The following is an 18,430-nucleotide window of genomic DNA, read 5'->3' as shown; positions in this document are numbered from 1 at the left end:
TTATCTCTGGATCCTTGGTCCCTAGCACAGTACATAGCACATCGTATCTACCATCTATCAAAAATAACAGATTTTCTAGTCCATAGAAAAAACAGAACAGTAAGTTATCTGACAGTAGCCAAAATAGAGTTAATAATCAAGTTCACTGATTTTATTTTTTTCATTTTCATCCAACTGAAACCTCACTCACACATATACACTCACTTCTTATCTCCCTTCTCTGCTTTATTCCTTCGTAGTCCTTTTTAGCATATTGTATATCTATTTTGTTGATTTTCTCTTTTCTTATTAGAATATAAATTCCATGAGGGCAGTAATTTTTTTTTTTTTTTTTTTTTGAGGAAGCTTGGCCCTGGGCTAACATCTATTGCCAATCTTCCTTTTTCTTTTTTCTCCCCAAAGCCCCAGTATATAGTTGTGTTTCACAGTTGTACAGTTGTAGCTCTTCTGTGTGACACGCCACCTCAACCTGGCTTGATGAGCGGTGAGTAGGTCCAAGCCCAGGATCCGAACTGGTGAACCCTGGGCCGCTGAAGCGGAACACACAAACTCAACCGCCACGCCACTGGGCCGGCTGCAAGGGCAGGAATTTTTTAATATTTGGTTTGCAGGTATCTCCAGAGAGTCTAAAACAGTGAATAGATAGTTATAGACTAGGCCTTCGATAAATACTCGTTAAGTAAATTGTTTCAATATATACAAATACAGCCTTAACATGGTATATACCTAGGGGGACAAAAGTATTGCTTTTTGCACTTTTAGGGAGCATGCCACTCTTATGGTATTAGAGGGCTTATTTTCATTGAACGTTATGTGAATTATTTCCTGAACTTCAAAGTGAAATGTGTAGTTAAAAAGAATTAAACAAGTGGTTCTAATCAAATATGCTACACCTCATTTTTAGGTTGGCAGGTTTACAGCAACAAATATTTATTGCAATCTACTTTGTGCCAGCCCATGCATATAATAAGTGCATAGGCCCTGCCCTCAAAAAGCATATAATATAATAGCGATAAAGTGCTGTGGTAGCACCAGCACAGAGTACCACAGCCATACATAGGAGACACACCTAACCCAGTCTTGGGGGGCAGGGGGTAGTGTCAGGGAGGCTTCTTGGAATAATTGACATCTATATTGAAATCTGAGGGACAAATATGAATTAGTAGGGACATGGTGAGGAAGCACAGGTCTTTGCCCTTTAGGAACTCACTATCTAACGGGACAGACAGATAACACAACCAACCAACCCTAATACCGTTTGTTAGAGATGTAGTCAAAATGCTCATTGACTGTAGATGAGGAAGAGATTGATGGCTTTTGACAAAATAGAGGAAGTTTCACCATCCCAGAGGAAGTGAAACTTGAGCTAGATGTTGAAAGACAGAAATGTGTTAGGCAGCAGAAGCGGCATATAGAGGAATGGAGACCAGAGAGTTGGCATCAGTGGATTTGCAGGGAATTAAGAATGGCTGAACCATAGATAGAGCAGGAGTACTGAGATGAGACTTGAGGTAAGCAAGGGCCAGATCTTAAAGGGCTTTGTGTGCCATGCTATGGAATTTGAAATTTTTTGTGTGTGTGTGAGGAAGATCAGCCCTGAGCTAACATCCATGCTAATCCTCCTTTTTTTGCTGAGGAAGACCGGCTCTGAGCTAACATCTATTGCCAATCCTCCTCCTTCCCCACCCCCAAAGCCCCAGTAGATAATTCTGTGTCATAGTTGCACATCCTTCTAGTTGCTGTATGTGGGACACGGCCTCAGCATGGCCGGACAAGCGGTGTGTTGGTGCGCGTCCAGGAACCAAACCCGGCCGCCAGTAGCAGAGTGCGCGCACTTAACCGCTAAGCCACGGGGCCGGCCCTGGAATTTGAAATTTATTCTAAGAGCAGAGAAGAAAATTGTGATCTTTCTTACCATGGAGATCTCTACCCATACCACACAGAAAAGGAACACCATTAAGTGATTCAGTTCACCACTTTCATCTGAAACAAAAAGACAAGTATATTGAAAAACATCAGAAAGAGACAGACTTAGAGATTAGGAAAAGAAAAAGGAAATGAAGGTAGTGGCATACTAAGAGTTGTTTCTGCTACAATTTTAGGCCTTTATGTGTCAATTTGGCAAGGGGGAGACCAGTTATGGGTTAAATGGCCAGTGGAGCTGAGTCAGAGTGTGCCAGGTTCTGATGGTCTCGGTCATTGACTTATCAGAGACATACACTCCTTAGTATTGATGAGGATGTTCAAGAATTTCTCCTTGGGTGTGCATGGGACTACGTTTTAGCAACACTGACCTTGAGTAGATTAAAAGTTACCCAAAGCTTATCTTCAAGCTAACATCTCCAGTGTTCCTTGGAGCTCCAATGGGAGCAAGCAGAGCAAGTCAACAACTTAAGAAAGAATAGAGGTAATTTCTAAGCTGGGAGATAGATGCATGGGGTTTATTATTACTAGTCCCTCTACTTTGATGTATTTTAAAAATTTCATAATAAACAACATTTTTTCTTAAGTAGTTTGATGCCTAAGAGACTGATAATAACAACTCAAATATGTATTTATCCTCATTAACTAAATATACTCCCTTTTACTACAATATTAAGCATAATTCTTTAAATGTTTTACTTATATGATACTTTGAATGTGTATCTTTTTTTATTTTTATTTATTTATTTTAATTTTTTGTTTATTGCAGTAACAGTAGTTTATAACATTGTATAAATTTTAGGTGTACATCATTATACTTCTATTTCTGCATAGATTACATCATGTTCACCACCCAAATACTAATTACAACCCATCACCACACACATGTGCCGAATTATCCCTTTCGCCCTGCTCCCTCCCCCCTTCCCCTCTGGTAACCACCAATCCAATCTCTGTCTCTATGTGTTTTTTTATTGTTGTTGTTGTCTACTACTTAATGAAGGAAATCATATGGTATTTGACCTTCTCCCTCTGACTTATTTCACTTTGCATAAAACCCTCAATGTCCATCCATGTTGTCACAAATGGCTGGATTTCATCGTTTCTTATGGCTGAGTAGTATTCCATTGTGTATATATACCACATCTTTATCCGTTTGTCCCTTGATGGGCACTTCGGTTGCTTCCAAGTCTTGGCTATTGTGAATAACGCTGCAGTGAACACAGGAGTGCATGTATCTTTATGCATTGGTGTTTTCAAGTTCTTTGGATAAATACCCAGCAGTGGAATAGCTGGATCATATGGTAGTTCTATCCTTGTTTTCTTGAGGACTCTCCATACTGTTTTCCATAGTGGCTGCACCAGTTTGCACTCCCACCAGCAGTGTATGAGAGTTCCCTTCTCTCCACATCCTCTCCAACACATGTTGTTTCCTGTCTTGTTAATTATAGCCATTCTGACGGGCGTGAGGTGATATCTCATTGTAGTTTTGATTTGCATTTCCCTGATAGTTAATGATTTTGAACATCTTTTCATGTGCCTGTTGGCCATCTGTATATCTTCTTTGGAGAAATGTCTGTTCAGGTCTTTTGCCTATTTTTTAATTGGGTTGTTAGTTTTTTTGTTGTTGAGATGCATGAGTTCTTTATATATTTTGGAGATTAAGCTCTTATCAGATGTATGGTTTGCAAATATCTTCTCCCAATTGTTAGGTTGTGTTTTCGTTTTGTTGATCGTTTCCTTTGCTGTGCAGAAGCTTTTTAGTTTGATGTAGTCCCATTTGTTTATTTTTTCTATTGTTTCTCTTGCCCGGTCAGACATGGTGCTTGAAAATATGTTGCTAAGACCGATGTCAAAGAGCGTACTGCCTATGTTTTCTTCTAGAAGTTTCACAGTTTCAGGTCTTACATTCAAGTCTTTAATCCATTTGGAGTTAATTTTTGTGTATGGTGTAAGGTAAGGGTCTACTTTCATTTTTTTGCATATGGCTATCCAGTTTTCCCAACACCATTTGTTGAAGAGACTATCTTTTCTCCATTGTATCTTCTTGGCTCCTTTGTCCAAGATTAGCTGTCCATAGATGTGTGGGTTTATTTCTGGGCTTTCAATTCTATTCCATTGATCTGTGTGTCTGTTTTTGTGCCAGTACCATGCTGTTTTGGTTACTATAGCTTTGTAGTATATTTTGAAATCAGGGAGTGTGATACCTCCAGCTTTGTTCTTTTTTCTCAGGATTCCTTTAGCTATTCGGGGTCTTTTGTTTTTCCATATAAATTTTAGGATTCTTTGTTCTATTTCTGTGAAAAATGTTGTTGGAACTTTGATAGGGATTGCATTGAACCTATAGATTGCTTTAGGAAGTATGGACATCTTAACTATGTTAATTCTTCCAATCCAAGAGCACGGAATATCTTTCCATTTCTTTGTGTCTTCTTCAATTTCTTTCAGCAATGTTTTATAGTTTCCGGTGTACAGATCTTTCACCTCTTTGGTTAAGTTTATTCCTAGGTATTTTATTCTTTTTGTTGCAATTGTAAATGGGATGGTATTCTTAATTTCTCTTTCTGCTACTTCGTTGTTAGTGTATAGAAATGCAACTATTTTTGTATGTTGATTTTGTATCCTGCAACTTTACCATATTCGTATATTACTTCTAAAAGTTTTCTGAAAGTGTATCTTTTATTTATAGAGTATGCCAAGTATAAAGCAATATAATGTGTGGGATATGTTACAAATAAGAGCAAATCATTTGCAGTGTTCAAAAAAGTACAGCTGTGCAGGTTAGGAGAGCAATTTATAAAATTGCCGTTGTATACTAAATGTAGAACAAATGTGGATTCCCTTTTTTTCTTTTTAAGTGGCACTAATTTTCAGCAACAACATTTCTTTTGACCCTTAAATTCTTTAACAGTCTTTATAAAAGGTACCCAACATATCTTCCAGTTCTTCAGAGGGCTATCGAGCGGTGGTATGGAGAGCCAGCATGTACAACTCCCATCTTAAAACTTATGGCAGAACTGATGCAAAACAGGTAAGAGGTGTGATAGGAGAGTCAAAAAACAATCTACTATTTGGGAGCAGAGGTCAGAGGTCAGTCTTTCCTGCCTGGCGTGTATAAATTCAAGGCTTAGCAAGAACCCAGGAACCAAAACTTAAGATGATCAGTGAAAGCAATAGAACTAGAGACATAAGGTTGAGACCTTCTGGGAGAAAGAATATAGTATACTTAGGTGTATATGAGGACTATGGGAACTGTAAAAACATTGGAAGACTACAGCCACCATTATTATTATTTAAAATATTATTTAAAATATTCAAAGGCACAAAATGGAGGAAGGGCAGCTATTTTAACTGTTAAACTGCTTAGCTGCAATTCCATAGAATTTTAAAGCAGGAGAGTTTAAAGGTGTCTGATTTGAGATGCTACATTTTATGGATAAGGGAACTGAGTCCCAGAGCAATTCATGAACACATAGTTTGTCTTAGGAGCCCTGGGGATTGTCCTTGCTTTGAGTTCTAAGTTATCCTTCTTCCTCTATGCTGAGATGCATGTATGTGGATGATTTATGCACTCAAGATTTTCATTTAAATAGCAGCTACAGCATGTCTCAGAAATTGCCTAGTTGACCTTATAATTTGCATAGACCAGCAGAGATTCAAATCCTCTGCATATAAATATTAACAAAGATGTAGCTAAAAGAAAAAAACTACAATAAGCTAATTGGTTTTACCTCTTTAAAATATGTCATCATGAATATGGCTTAGCACCAAATTACCTGTCACTTAGCCATCCTATTTCATCAGTTCCTCTTTGTAAACTGCGTGTTGGAAAGGAAATATCCAGACAGGGGAGGAGTGTGGATTACAGCTCTAATGTTATCTCTGGTGCTGCACAGTAGTAATTTAAAATTTTTAAGACAAGAGGTGGAAAAAGACCTGGCAAATAAATAATGTGAGTATTATTTTTTTGAAAGCTGTTAGTTTTTTTAAAACCATTCTCATAGGTGCCTTAAATACTAAAGGAAAAGTGGCTATGTTTTCTATATTAGAAATTTAGTTTTTATTAAATTATGATTTTTTTCAACCAGATAGTTGATATTATATATTACTGATATCACATTTAATACTAAAGGAAAAAATTATTGCATTGTATGTTGTAAAGTATTTTATATCTGCCATAGACAGATAAGTCATATCTAGCACAGTTGTCCTAAGAACTACCTAGTGAAAATCTGTAATCGCAGGAAATATGTTATCTTTTCTACCTTTCTCTAGAATCTAATGTGAATTATGTATATACATTTCTTTTCTTTAATCAGGAATTGTATCCCAACAGTCAAATGTTCACGATATTTCTAATAAATTATAGTTGCACTTAATTCAAAAGCATTTTGAAAAGCAACAATTCATTCTTTTCCTAGCAAAAGGACTTTAGCAAATATCTTGGCTTTTTGCTGTTTCTTTGCTGTGAGCTGGTTCCCTATTTTTTGCTAATCCTTTTAAAAATATACCATTATTTCTTGAAAGCACAGCAACAAGTCATATCAGAGCCAACTAAAGCCAAAGTGCTGTTAAAAAAGCAAATATTATGTTAGGATGGCGTGTGAGTCCTTTACCCTCTTCGTACTGTTCCCCCACCTGTCAGGAATCAGAGAAGTAGAATTGTTCTCCTTTATAACTTCTGGGATTTGTTTCTCTTTTCTTGAGCTATATGCATTGGAAACTATAGTCTGTATGTAATTTAACGTGTTTGAAATATGCTTGAAGTATCAGATGATTCATTATGCATATGACCAGTATTAAAGGTACCCAGATTTCCTATCTGTCACCTTAGAATTTGTTTTAAAAATGTTTATTGGCCACTACAGGAGATCTCAAATGTAAATCTCTATCCAAGTATCTGTATAAACTTACACATACACACCTGGGATTTTTTATTGTTATCTGTCAATCACTTTGCAGGAAAGGAGAAGGGGGTAAGAGGTCTGTGATATAGGATATCAGGATATTGTTTTGGCAGATATAAAGTCAATTCTTTGAATCAGCAAATAAATGAAAATAACTCTTCTTAATTGTCCTACTATCTTTATAGTGAGAAAATTAGCATACATATTTTATCAACACTTGTTTAATGGAATGACACTTTAAAAAAGGGATAATCGTACTGCTGCTACTTCTAATAAATGAAAATGCTAGATATCTTAAATCTATATTGAGTTTCTTTATCTGCACATGTAGTCTAATTTTTTGCTATATTTCTTAGATCCCAGCGTTTGAATTTTGATGTATCATCTCCTAATGGAATTCTTCTCTTCAGAGAAGCTAGTAAAATGATTTGCACTTATGGTGAGTATCTTTTTCCATATTTGTCTCTGCAATATAACTTTATCTCTTTGGAGGAAAGAAAGATGTTAGTTATTTTGTTCTTTTGAAGCTTCATATCTGTATGAATTTGTGAAGTGGGTAATAGGAGTGCAAAGAGCCAGGTAGCTATCATACTGGCATCAGGAGAGGTGAGCAGCATGCCTTTAACTATAAATCATGCCTGACCAACTTGATGAATTTCTTTTGGCTAAACTTGCAGTGTTAGTAGGCAAAGGGAATACACTAGATAGGATATTGAAAAGTTACAGCATATTCAAAACTGCTAAAAGTTATATCAGAGAGTTTGCTATCTTGGGTCAAGAAATGTTAGACCAATATGTCACCAGCACTGAATTTTGGAAAAATATACTGGTAAAGAGCAGTCAATATTTTATTGTAGGAAACTTTTGCGCACTGCACTCCTAGAATCAGAGTTCTATAGTAAAGATTGTCCTATTCAATTATAGTCAAAATATTTGGTTAGAAGTTAGAATTGAGCCTTAGAACTACCATAAACCCTAATACTTGCCAATTCTGACAGCTTCGTCAATGAAATTCTCAGCTCTCTGAGTGAGACCTTTATGTACCCAGGGAATGGGGATAGGATGGATAAGAATCCTCTGTAATCTAGTTGACCACACATTGAGTACTGCCTACGAGCTGGGCTCTGTTCAGTGCTCTTCTCCTTGAGAGATGTTTCCCTGTGTCCTCTTTCTTTTTTTTTGTCCTCTTCTTTTTTTGCCTATCTGTTCCTTCCCAAATCAAAAGCCAACTCTAAGTACATTTTGTCTCAAAAATTGCCTGTTTCTCATATCTTTTTGAGTGCCTAGAAACAGATTTTACAAAATTTTGTAAAGCCTCTTTAAGTATGTGTGTATTTGTGTGTGTGTGTGTAGGAACAACCATTGATGCGTAGTACCTTTTTAAAAGTAAAGCCTATTTTTTTAAAAAGCAGAAAAACACTTTTAAGTTGTTTTTACTTCAATTCAAAACACATTCTGGGCCTCTGATCTGTAGGCATTGTAGACCTCTGATAAAAATGCTTAGTTTTAATTGTACATTTGATTTTTAGAGTTTGAGATTGTAAGTATGTGGAAACTACAGAAAGCACCTATTTAAGTCAGTAAACTTGTACTCTCTTATTTTCATCTGTACCAGTAACTCCATTGCCACAACTTTTGCATCTGTTGAAAATGGACACATTAGAATTATATAAAATAGAATTGCTTTGCCTCCTAAAGGTAAAAATGGACCCCTTTTTAAATATTCTCAATACAGTTTGCTGTACTTCCAGTGTATATCTAATTCCTTTCAGTGTCTTATCATACAAAGATATATGTCTGGACCTTTTTCCAAAAGCATGGTATCTTAGAAAAGCATAGTTTTGGGAGATTAAAAGATCTGAGTACCAATCCTAGTACCAACCCTATCAACTCCATGACCTTCAGCTAAGACACTACACCTCTTTGTGCCTAGTTTTTTCATATATAAAATTAGAAATAATGAATACCTAGTGACCTACCTGTCTAGTTAGGGTTAGAGGTGGTTAATTAAGCTACTCTGGGTAAGGGGCTTGGCACAGGGTGTGACATGGGATAGGTACTCAATGAACATGCCTCTCCTTGATCCAAAGCTGTTCTCTTGTGCTCACAGAGCTAGCCTTCTTTGGACAGGAGTTCACTGACCACATCACTTTTTTGTTCAGGGATGCCTCGTGCTTGGACCACACTGTCCTGCTTTCTTATGCTTATATCAAGTACTGAGTTTCTAAGAGGAAATAATATTTCTCATTAAATAATACATATATAAGAATTTCTTAGTAGTCAGTAGAGCTTTAACTATACAAATGTTAGATTCCTGTTACCAAGCACAGTCGTATCTTTCCTTCCCCTTTTTCTGGATCCATTTTGGGGATTATTCCTTTGGGGATGCTTCACTATTGCAGTAGGGCTGATAAAAGCAGTGATGTCGTCCTCTTCCAGTATCACTAGATCTCTAGGACAGAATGTATGTCCAGCAAGTGACAGCAAAAGGAATCTCAGAACAGTGCCAAATCTATGGGGCTTCAAAAACTATCCAGTCCTCTGTCAGGTTGTCTGACATAGACAAAGACATTGCAGCACAAGTTGAGAAAGATAACTATGTGAGGGTTACAGTGGAGGAAGGAGAAGAGAAGGAGACAGAGGGAGAGAGAGGAAAGGAAAGAAGAGAAAGGAGGTGGAGCGGAAAAGAGAAAAAACCTTCAAAACATTCTTGAGAAGAAATGCCAGTAAGGAGTTTTTTTACCCTGAAGAAAAACGGAGATTAGGGTAAAGCTCTGCTCCTCGGTTTGGACTAATAGTAATGATAGCTTTCATTTTTTAATCAGCTATTACGTGCCTGCTCCTATACTAGTCCATTTATCATACATTAGCCCACTGAATCCCCAAGATATGTATTATTATCTGCCCCTCACCAGTCATTTGGCCTTGGTTAAGTGGCTTAGCCTATCTTGCTTCAGTTTCTTGTCAAACAGAGACAATAATACCAACTTCATAAAGTGGTTATGAGGATTCAATTAGATAATGCATGTAAAGCCCTTAGACCTGTTAGCGACTATGATTACTGTTATGAAGAAATTGAAGCTCATAGACATTAAGAGATTTGCCAAATATATAGCTGGCAAGTAGCTGAATTGGAATTTCATTCAAAGTTTGTGTAACTTCAGACAATAGTCTTTCCATATTCCTTATTGCCACTTGGGAGTTGCCACAGGAAGATCGTACTTTGGATATTTATGATGAAGCACTGTTCTTTTAGTATGGTGATTTCTATCCTAAAACTTAAGGGAAATCAAAGGCTCAATGGAAAAATGTTCTTCAACTTTGTCACCAGTGACTTTGACACGTGCACTTTACATAAAATAATAGAAAAATGTTTTTCAGCCTTCACTGATTGGCCCATTCTGGCCCCCATCAGCCAAGTTGATTTTATCTGTCTTTACCTTCTGTAACGTTTCATCACCCATGCTTTTACCTCTGGAGATTCTAATACGCTCATTGGAGGGAGATCATGATGTTGCTATCCAGGAGTCTGGAAGATGAGGGAAAGAATGTCTGGGAGGACACAGAAGAGCCAGCATTATTTATTTCTTTGGTAAGCCAAGGTGAAGGAAGGGGAAGCCCATGGCATAAAGAGGCCAGAACATTCTGTGATCCCTTCTGTCCCCGTCCTCACTGGGTTTCTTCTCTGCTCACCTGTCATGGGCAGTATTCTGGTAGTCAATGATTGGCATGGTGCAGAGGGGGAAGGACTCATTTCCAAATGCACCTGATTTTTTATATATTTTGTGGAATACCTCCACCTCGCTGCTCAGTGAGGCTGGCAGAAAAATGATACTTTTGATATGCTGTTTTATTTATCTGCATTCTGTCATGATATACTTTGATGTAAGTTTTTAATTTTGCTTCAGCTCTCAGCTGCTCTTGCCGTTACAGCTCAGGGTCAGCAGTGAGGTTAGCCACAGTAGCACAAAACAATTTCCTGTTTGTACAGCCCAGGTAACATTTGGATGAGGATTAAATTTTACCACATTTTCTACTAGCCCAAGCCTATTATTTCTAATGAGTTTTAAATTGCTTCAAGAACATGTATTTCAAAACTTAGTGCTATGATCCATTCAGCCTGAGCAACTTAATAAAAGAAATTTCTTTCTTAAATTTTTGGTTAAAATGTTATGTGCAGTGTAATAAATGTTATTACTTTGGAAACCTACTTCTCAGTTTTAAGAACTGGATGTTTTTTATGCTCAATTTCCATTTGTCTAATCTTTTCTTCCCTTTGCCTCTGGGTACTGGTATCTTTAGTGACATCTGTTGGTTGAAGAGTGCACAGGAGGGAGAAATAGTGATTATTTTCATAAGACTGGCCAAAATGGAACTACTTTTATTTCTTCCTTAGGTCCCTGATTTAAGAAAGCTCAATGTGTGAAAATCTAAACTTTAAAAATGGATTTTTAATAATCAGCTGTGATTATTCACTATACATAAGAATTTACTTCAGGGTTCTCTTAAGCATTATATGCTCCAGGTGCATTTAAGACATGACTTAATAATATGCTTCAGTTGAACTTTAAAGTGATGTACAAGCCACTGTTATTTATTGTGACCTAGAAAACAACCAGTGGTTTTCAGACTGGGTTTTGCAGAACCCTAGAGATCTGTGAAAGTACTGTGGAGGCCCTCCAGAGACGAGGAAGGAGGGGACCCTGCTGCCACTTTGACCAGAACCACCTAGCTATATAGTTGCAGTAGATTTGTTTGTAAAAGGGTCACCTGTTTAAAAAGGCTTTTTTTGTTAAAAAAGGTTGAAGGGGCCGGCCCGGTGGTGCAAGCGGTTAAGTGTGCGCGCTCCGCTGCGGCGGCCCGGGGTTCGCTGGTTCGGATCCCGGGCGCACACCGACGCACTGCTTGGCAAGCCCTGCTGTGGCGGCGTCCCATATAAAGTGGAGGAAGATGGGCACAGATGTTAGCCCAGGGCCGTCTTCCTCAGCAAAAAAAAAAAAGAGGAGGATTGGTGGATGTTAGCACAGGGCTGATCTCCTCACAAAAAAAAAAAAAAAAAAAAAAGGTTGAAAATTACTGGCATGTATTATTAAAATCATTGTAAGAATGAAGGATTATGATTGTATATTTATGTTTAAATGATTACAAAAAGATAGCTGAAGAATGCGTTGGTCTTGAAATAACTAGACATTAATTAATAACATTAATAAAATGTCACCAGGAAATAGTTCTGGAAAACAGATTACCCAGGAACCATGGATATGGCCTTAGGTCTTATCAGAAACCTGGCTCGCTCGGGACATAGAATGACAAAGTAGTATAGTAAGGCTCACAAAAGTCTTCTGAAGGCAACACAATGATCAATACCTTGAGGATCCCAGCACCAGGATCAGGTGGTTTACAAAGGCAAGGTCTTGAGGAATACATTCCACAGTGAATCCACATGTGTTAGACTTGCCTGCTTATACACGCAAGCGAAAAATGCTAACTAAGCTGTTGAAGAAGTCAGGGTGATCTCTGAACAAGTGCTTAGAGTTCAGTGGATTCTTTCATCCATGCAGCTAATATTTAGCATTTACTGTGTGTCTGATACTGTGAGAATTATAAGGAATAGGAAGAGAAATAAGACACACAAAGAATCTTAACTGATTTTTTCCTTAAGGAACTTGAGTCCAGCAGGGGATTGAGACAAGTAAATGAGGAATTATGATACATCATGCTCGCTTTTATGCTTGAGAAGCAGGCAGAGTGCTATGGGAGCTCAGAAGAAGTTTCTAACTCAAACTGAGTGGTTGGAGAAGGAAGTATTTTTTGAAGGAATAAGAATAGGGCCCAGAAGTTTGAGGAGGGCATTTGAAGTAGACAATAGCTTTTACAAAATTATATAAATATAAAACATTAGCATGGTCTCTTAGTAAACTACAGGATTTCAGAATTGCTATAGAAAGTAGAAAGTGAAAATCCTAATTATCTCCTCACTCAAAGATAACCATCATTAACAGTTTAGTGTGTGCTCTTCTGTACTTTTTATGTGTACATATATTTTTCCAAAAGAGGTATCATAATATACTTGCTAATATGTAGTTTGCTGTTTTTTACTTATATCATGGCAATCACTCCTTGTTTATATATATATATATCTACCATATCTTTTTAAATAGCTGCAAAGTATTCCATTTTATGGTCATACTATAATTTAATTATTCACCTTTTGATAAATATAATTTTTGATAAACATGTAATTTTCACTGTCATCCACTGTGTTTCAGTAAGCAACTTTGTACATTCAGCTTTGTGAGCTTCATTCATTCACCAAATGTATATTGAGAGCATAGGTAGGCACTGTTCCAGACTCTTTGGATACATCAGTGAGCAAAACTGAAAAAGAAATTATTTAGTATGTCAGAAGGTAATAAGTGCTATGAAAGAAAAAGAAAGCAAGTCAGGATAGGGGGCATTAGAAGTACCAGGGATTGAGAAACATGTTGCAGTATTAAACAAAATGATTGAGGTAGGCCTCATTGAGATGACATTTAAGCAAAGACTTGTAGTAAATGAGGGAGTTCGTCACGCGGATGTCTTGGAGAAGAGTATTCCAGGGTGAGGGAACACCAAGTTTTAGGGTGCTGAGGTGGGAGTGTATCTAGCACATCTTAAGAACGGCAAGGAGATCAGTAGCTGGAGCAGAGTGAACAAAAGGGAGGGTAATAACAAGAGCAATGTCGTGTGATGTTCTGTCCTGTGGAACATTATCTGGACTTTGACTTTAACTCCAAGTGAAATAGAGAGACTGTAGAATGTTTTGAGCAGAGGAATGACATGATTTGATACTGGCTTTGGCCAAAGTGATAGTTGTGGGAGTGATGAGAAGTGGTTGGATTCTGGATATATTTTCAAGATAAAGCAAATCAAATTTCTTGATGGATTAGATATATGGTTTGAGAGAAATAATGCAGTCAAGGAATTTTGGCATACATGACTAGAAGGATGAAGTTACCATTAACTGAGATGGGGAAGTTGGGATGGGGTAGGGGGATCAGAAGTTCAATTTTGGTTATGTTGAGCTTGAGATGTTGATTAGACATCCAAGTGGAGATATTGATTATATGAGTCTGAGGTTTGGAAGAGAGGTCTGGTTTAAAGAAACAAATATGGGAGTCATTGACTCTTAGATGGTATTTAAAGCTGTGAAACAAACTAGATAAGATCACCAGGATAAGGGGTGAGTGTAAATGTAGAAGACTTAGGTTTGAGCCCTGGGGTACTCCAGTGTTAGGAGTTAAGGGAGAAGAGGAGGAACCAGCAAAAGAGAGTGAGAAGGAGCAAACACTGCAGTAAGAGAAAATCAGGAGAGTGTGTGTCTTGGAAGATAAGGAAGAACAGGTAGTCAGTTATGTCAAAAGCTGCCAATGAATCAAGTAAGATGAGGACTAAGAGTCGACAATTACATTTAGCGACAAGAAGGTCATTGGGAACCTTGAAAAGAGTACTTTCAGTGGAGTGGGCATAAAAGAGAATCAGAGGAGAAAAATAAAGACAGTGAAGACAGACAGTTCTTTGGAGGAGTTTTGTTAGAAAGAGGAGTAATATCTAGCAGGGGAGTAGGGCCAAGAGAAGGTTTTGTATTTTTTTAATGGAAGAGATAATAGCATGACTTTGGTATTCCAATGAGATAATCTAATAGCAAAAAAAAAGATTACGTAGGAGAGAAAGGGGAAAATTGTTGGTGCTTTGTCCTTAAGCATGTAAGAGGAGATGGGAGCTAATTGAGTATATTGAGGGGGTGGCTTTTACAGAAGACAGTGTATGTGAATGCAGATGCTAGTAGATAGGTAGATATGGTAGTGAATGTTTAGAATTAGAATATATTCCCAGAAGTGGATTTGTACATTTATATATACATATATATATATATTATTTTTTTGAAGAAGAAGAAGCTTAGTCCTGTGCTAACATCTGTTGCCAATCTTCCTCTTTTTCTTTTTTGTCCCCAAAGCCCCAGTACATAGTTGTATATCGTAGTTGTAGAATTGTAACTCTTCTATCTGGGACGCTGCCTCAGCATGGCTTGATGAGCAGTGAGTAGGTCCGTGCCCAGGATCTGAACCAGTGAACCCCCAGGCCGCCGAAGCAAAACCGCAAAATTAACTGCAATGCCACCGGGCTGGGCCCCATATTTTTTTATATTTTTAATAAATATTACCCAATTCCCTCTAGAATGGTTATACTAATGTACATTGCCAACAACTTGCTTAATTTCCCACATCCTTATCAACACTGCATTGTTTTAATCTTTTTCAATCCGAAAGGTAAATATATTCCTTTCCAGTCTTCACAGCTTCAATTCTGTCCCAAACCATTTACATTCAGTGGTCTCGGCTTGTTTGCAGAGAGACAGAGTGAGTTGAGTAACCTGAAGTAAAGGAATGTGAGCAAGCTTGCAGTTCTCTTCCCATAACTGTTCTGATGATGAATGAAGACATTCAACCTATAGAGCTGTCAGCTAAATATCAAATTCACTTTAAAATTTTAGAGATTAATAGAGAAAAAGAAAAAGTAAATCAATGTAGTGGATTGCTTTATAAGCCAGGAAATAACATTGTTTATACTGTTAGTTCTTCCTGGTACAAGGTACTACTATAGTATATCTTATCTTTTGCACCTTTTTTTTTTTAAGTATTCTTTTGAGGGCGCAGAGAACTGGTAGAATGTGGGGCAAAGAACCACACTGTGACCCCCTGCAGCCAATTCTCCATTTAAGGAACAGGGGAAGGCAGTCAATGATATAGTATTGAACTTACTTTGAATTATGTATTAGAAGGAAGTGACATTATTCTACACCACACACACCCAGCTTCACCTCCTGCTCTTTTTTAGACCCTAGCTCCCCGTGTGTGAACTGACAGGCTATTAGACTGGAGAAAGAAATGAACCTCCAGTACTATGCATTGTTATAGTTGACATTTACTGAGCACTGTGCCACTTACGACGGTAAGCACTTTACATATGCTGTCTCCTTTACTCTGCATCAGAGCTTTGTGAGTTATAGGGACTATTATTATCCTCATTTTACAGATGAGGAAACTGACTTACAGAGGTTAATAATCTGCTCAGACGCCCAGGCAGTAAGGAAGGATGTAAGATTCAAACCCCAGGTCACTATGACTCAGAGGCCCACCTGGTTCATCACTCCCTTATGCACTCTATGTTTATCCTTTGTTAGAGTGTTATCTTGTTATATAGTTCCCTGGCTAAGGCCTGGGAAGGAAGGTCACTCCCTTTTGGGTGTAGGGAGCCTCTTCTGAAGAGGACATCATGAAGTCAGTCACTCAGGAAGAGGTAGGGTCTCAGGAAGAAAAAAAGTTTAAAAAAAAAAAGTAGACCTGAAAGCAGATCTCAGATAAACAGAAGCAGAGATTTTGCGTCTTTTTATATACATCCCTCTCTGAATCTAGATCTTGAGAATTGTCCAGAAGGGTACTTCTGAGTGCTGGAAGCTAACCAAAGCAAAAAACAAAAACAAAAAGTTTCTCCAAAAAGGACAGAGAAGAGAGATTAAGAAAGAGGAAACTAAGCAGTTACTATAAGCTAATAATGAGGAAAATACTTCTAATAAACCAAGTTATATCAGGAGTCCTCTATGCTTATTTCCCAGCTTTTTCCCCTTATTATTCAGTGAGATTTCTTTTACTGTACAGCATATACAAGAGTAAGAATGGCAGTTCCATAGCACTGGTGCCTCCATTCCCCCATTATTGCCTTGGGCCAGGTGAACCATCCATTCGCAGCATTCTTTTCCCAAGCCCCAACGTAGCCTCAACATCCATCGTACCCAGGTCTAACATTAAGGATAGAACAGCACCTCATTCCTCCGCCCCCAATTATGGCAGATGTAGTCAGTAGGAAGCAATTAGAGGTAGTCATTTTGATTCTAAATTTTGAAAGTCTTTTTTATTTCATTAAGGAAAGCATCATTTCCTTTTGTACTGCTACAGTAGTATTAAAGTGGCAACTGTTGACTGGCTTCAGTGGCTGCCAGCCTGGAAATGCCTTCATCTCCCAGCTGTCCGTCAGTGTAATAGCGATCTCCCTCTTAGGCAGGATGTTCTGGGAAGGAAGGACATGGGACTTGACAGGCATGGAGTAGAGCAGGGAAGGCAAGGAGGGTTGTCAGCACCTCTAGAAGAACATCAAACCAAACCTCAGCCCTGTCACTTTTGTTTATAGTAATGTGTGTCTAACTGCTAGATTTTAAGCTTTTTGAGGGCAGGGCCTTCAATTTTAATAAGTTGTTGAATAAGACATATTGAATAAACCTGAATTGGAGTGAATAAATGACGACTTGGCCAAGCCTTCTCTTCCATAGTCTTTTATAGCCACCACGGAATGCTGAGGTACTTGAGCACAATGAGATATAGCTTCCTATTTAATAATTTCTATTACTTATTCTACTTTTGCAAGGTCATTGATGATATACTGATTACTGTTTCAGTTAACACAGATGTGTCTAAAACAGTCCAAAAGATAAGACATGTATGCCAAATTAACTTGAACATAGAGATAAAAGTTGTGATTCTAAATAATTAATCCTTCTTGGTGATAGGTTATCCAATCCTTTACAATCAAATTTTTTCCCCATCACAGTTCTTGGTTTGCCTGTTCCATCTTTTGCTGCAGAATATAGGACCTTTACTTGCCCCATAGGACATCAGCATAAAAAGGCCCCCAAAAATGATCCAGTTTTCTCCCTTTGACCCTGGCCTCCTCGACAAACCCAAAATGTGTAAGGTACACCCCACCCCAAATTACCCTAGCTCTTTCTGTAACATGTGAGCAGTGCTTTTCTTTCCTGGGAAAGGAAGGGAGGGGAAATGTCTACTTTGGTTTATATTTAATTTGAGAGAAAGTTAGAAAAGCAGTGGTTGAGAACTGTCCTCTCCTGCAGTACCCTGCTTTCTCAGACCTCCATGCCTGTGCACTTAATCTACCTGGAATACCTTCCTCTCCCACCAAGTCCACCTGGGAAACTTCATTTGATTCTTGAGAAGTAACCTGTTCTGTGTAGCCTTTCTCCACTGCCCTCCTGCCTAAGCAGAATCAGTCTCTTCTGTTCCCATAACATCTTGACACCTCTCTGATAGTGTTTGTACATTGTATGGAATTACATATTTACAAATCTATTTCCACCAGACTGAACTTCAGAGCAGAGATTTTTATTTCATTCATTTGTTTATCCCAGCACCTCGTATATAGTAGCTGTTAAGTAAATGCTGTGATATTGAGTTGTATCCTCATGGAACTTACTATATATCTCTAAGGTAAATTTGGATGAGATCATGAGAAAGGGTATAGAATTTGATATGGAGTAAATTCCAGACATGCCTCAGCCTTCCAGACAATGGTGTATAAATGTATAAATTATAAGCAAAGCCACATGGGCTTCTAAGGATGCACAGAAGAAAACCTGTATAATGTTTCTTTAAGGTAGACAAAGGGGAGGAGACTGTCACCCTGGTCCTGTGTTTCATGCTCTGCTAGAAGTACTTGTCTTCATTAACCTCTTAGTACACATATGGTTACCAAAATATACATATCAGTCA

General features: G+C 37.9%; 1 protein-coding gene across 5 annotated transcripts in view; it reads left to right on the top strand.

Moving 5' to 3' along the window:
- The window catches only part of RANBP17 (RAN binding protein 17), a 347,331-nt gene that overhangs the window by 286,195 nt on the left and 42,706 nt on the right, over positions 1-18,430 (top strand). For 3 of the 5 annotated variants that reach the window (XM_087429435.1, XM_087429433.1, XM_087429436.1), the window contains 2 exons: positions 4,835-4,954; positions 7,187-7,269. In XM_087429435.1, coding sequence (XP_087285561.1) covers positions 4,835-4,954; positions 7,187-7,269 — 203 coding nt within the window. The remainder of the gene's footprint in view (positions 1-4,834; positions 4,955-7,186; positions 7,270-18,430) is intronic. The other 2 variants (XM_004428530.3, XM_087429434.1) reach the window with 1 other exon arrangement.

This window comes from Ceratotherium simum, chromosome 4, assembly GCF_057802395.1.
Source record: "Ceratotherium simum simum isolate JZ-2026a chromosome 4, ASM5780239v1, whole genome shotgun sequence".
NCBI lineage: Eukaryota > Metazoa > Chordata > Mammalia > Perissodactyla > Rhinocerotidae > Ceratotherium > Ceratotherium simum.
Note: the sequence above shows the minus strand (reverse complement) of the source record. Positions and strands in the feature narration are given on the sequence as shown.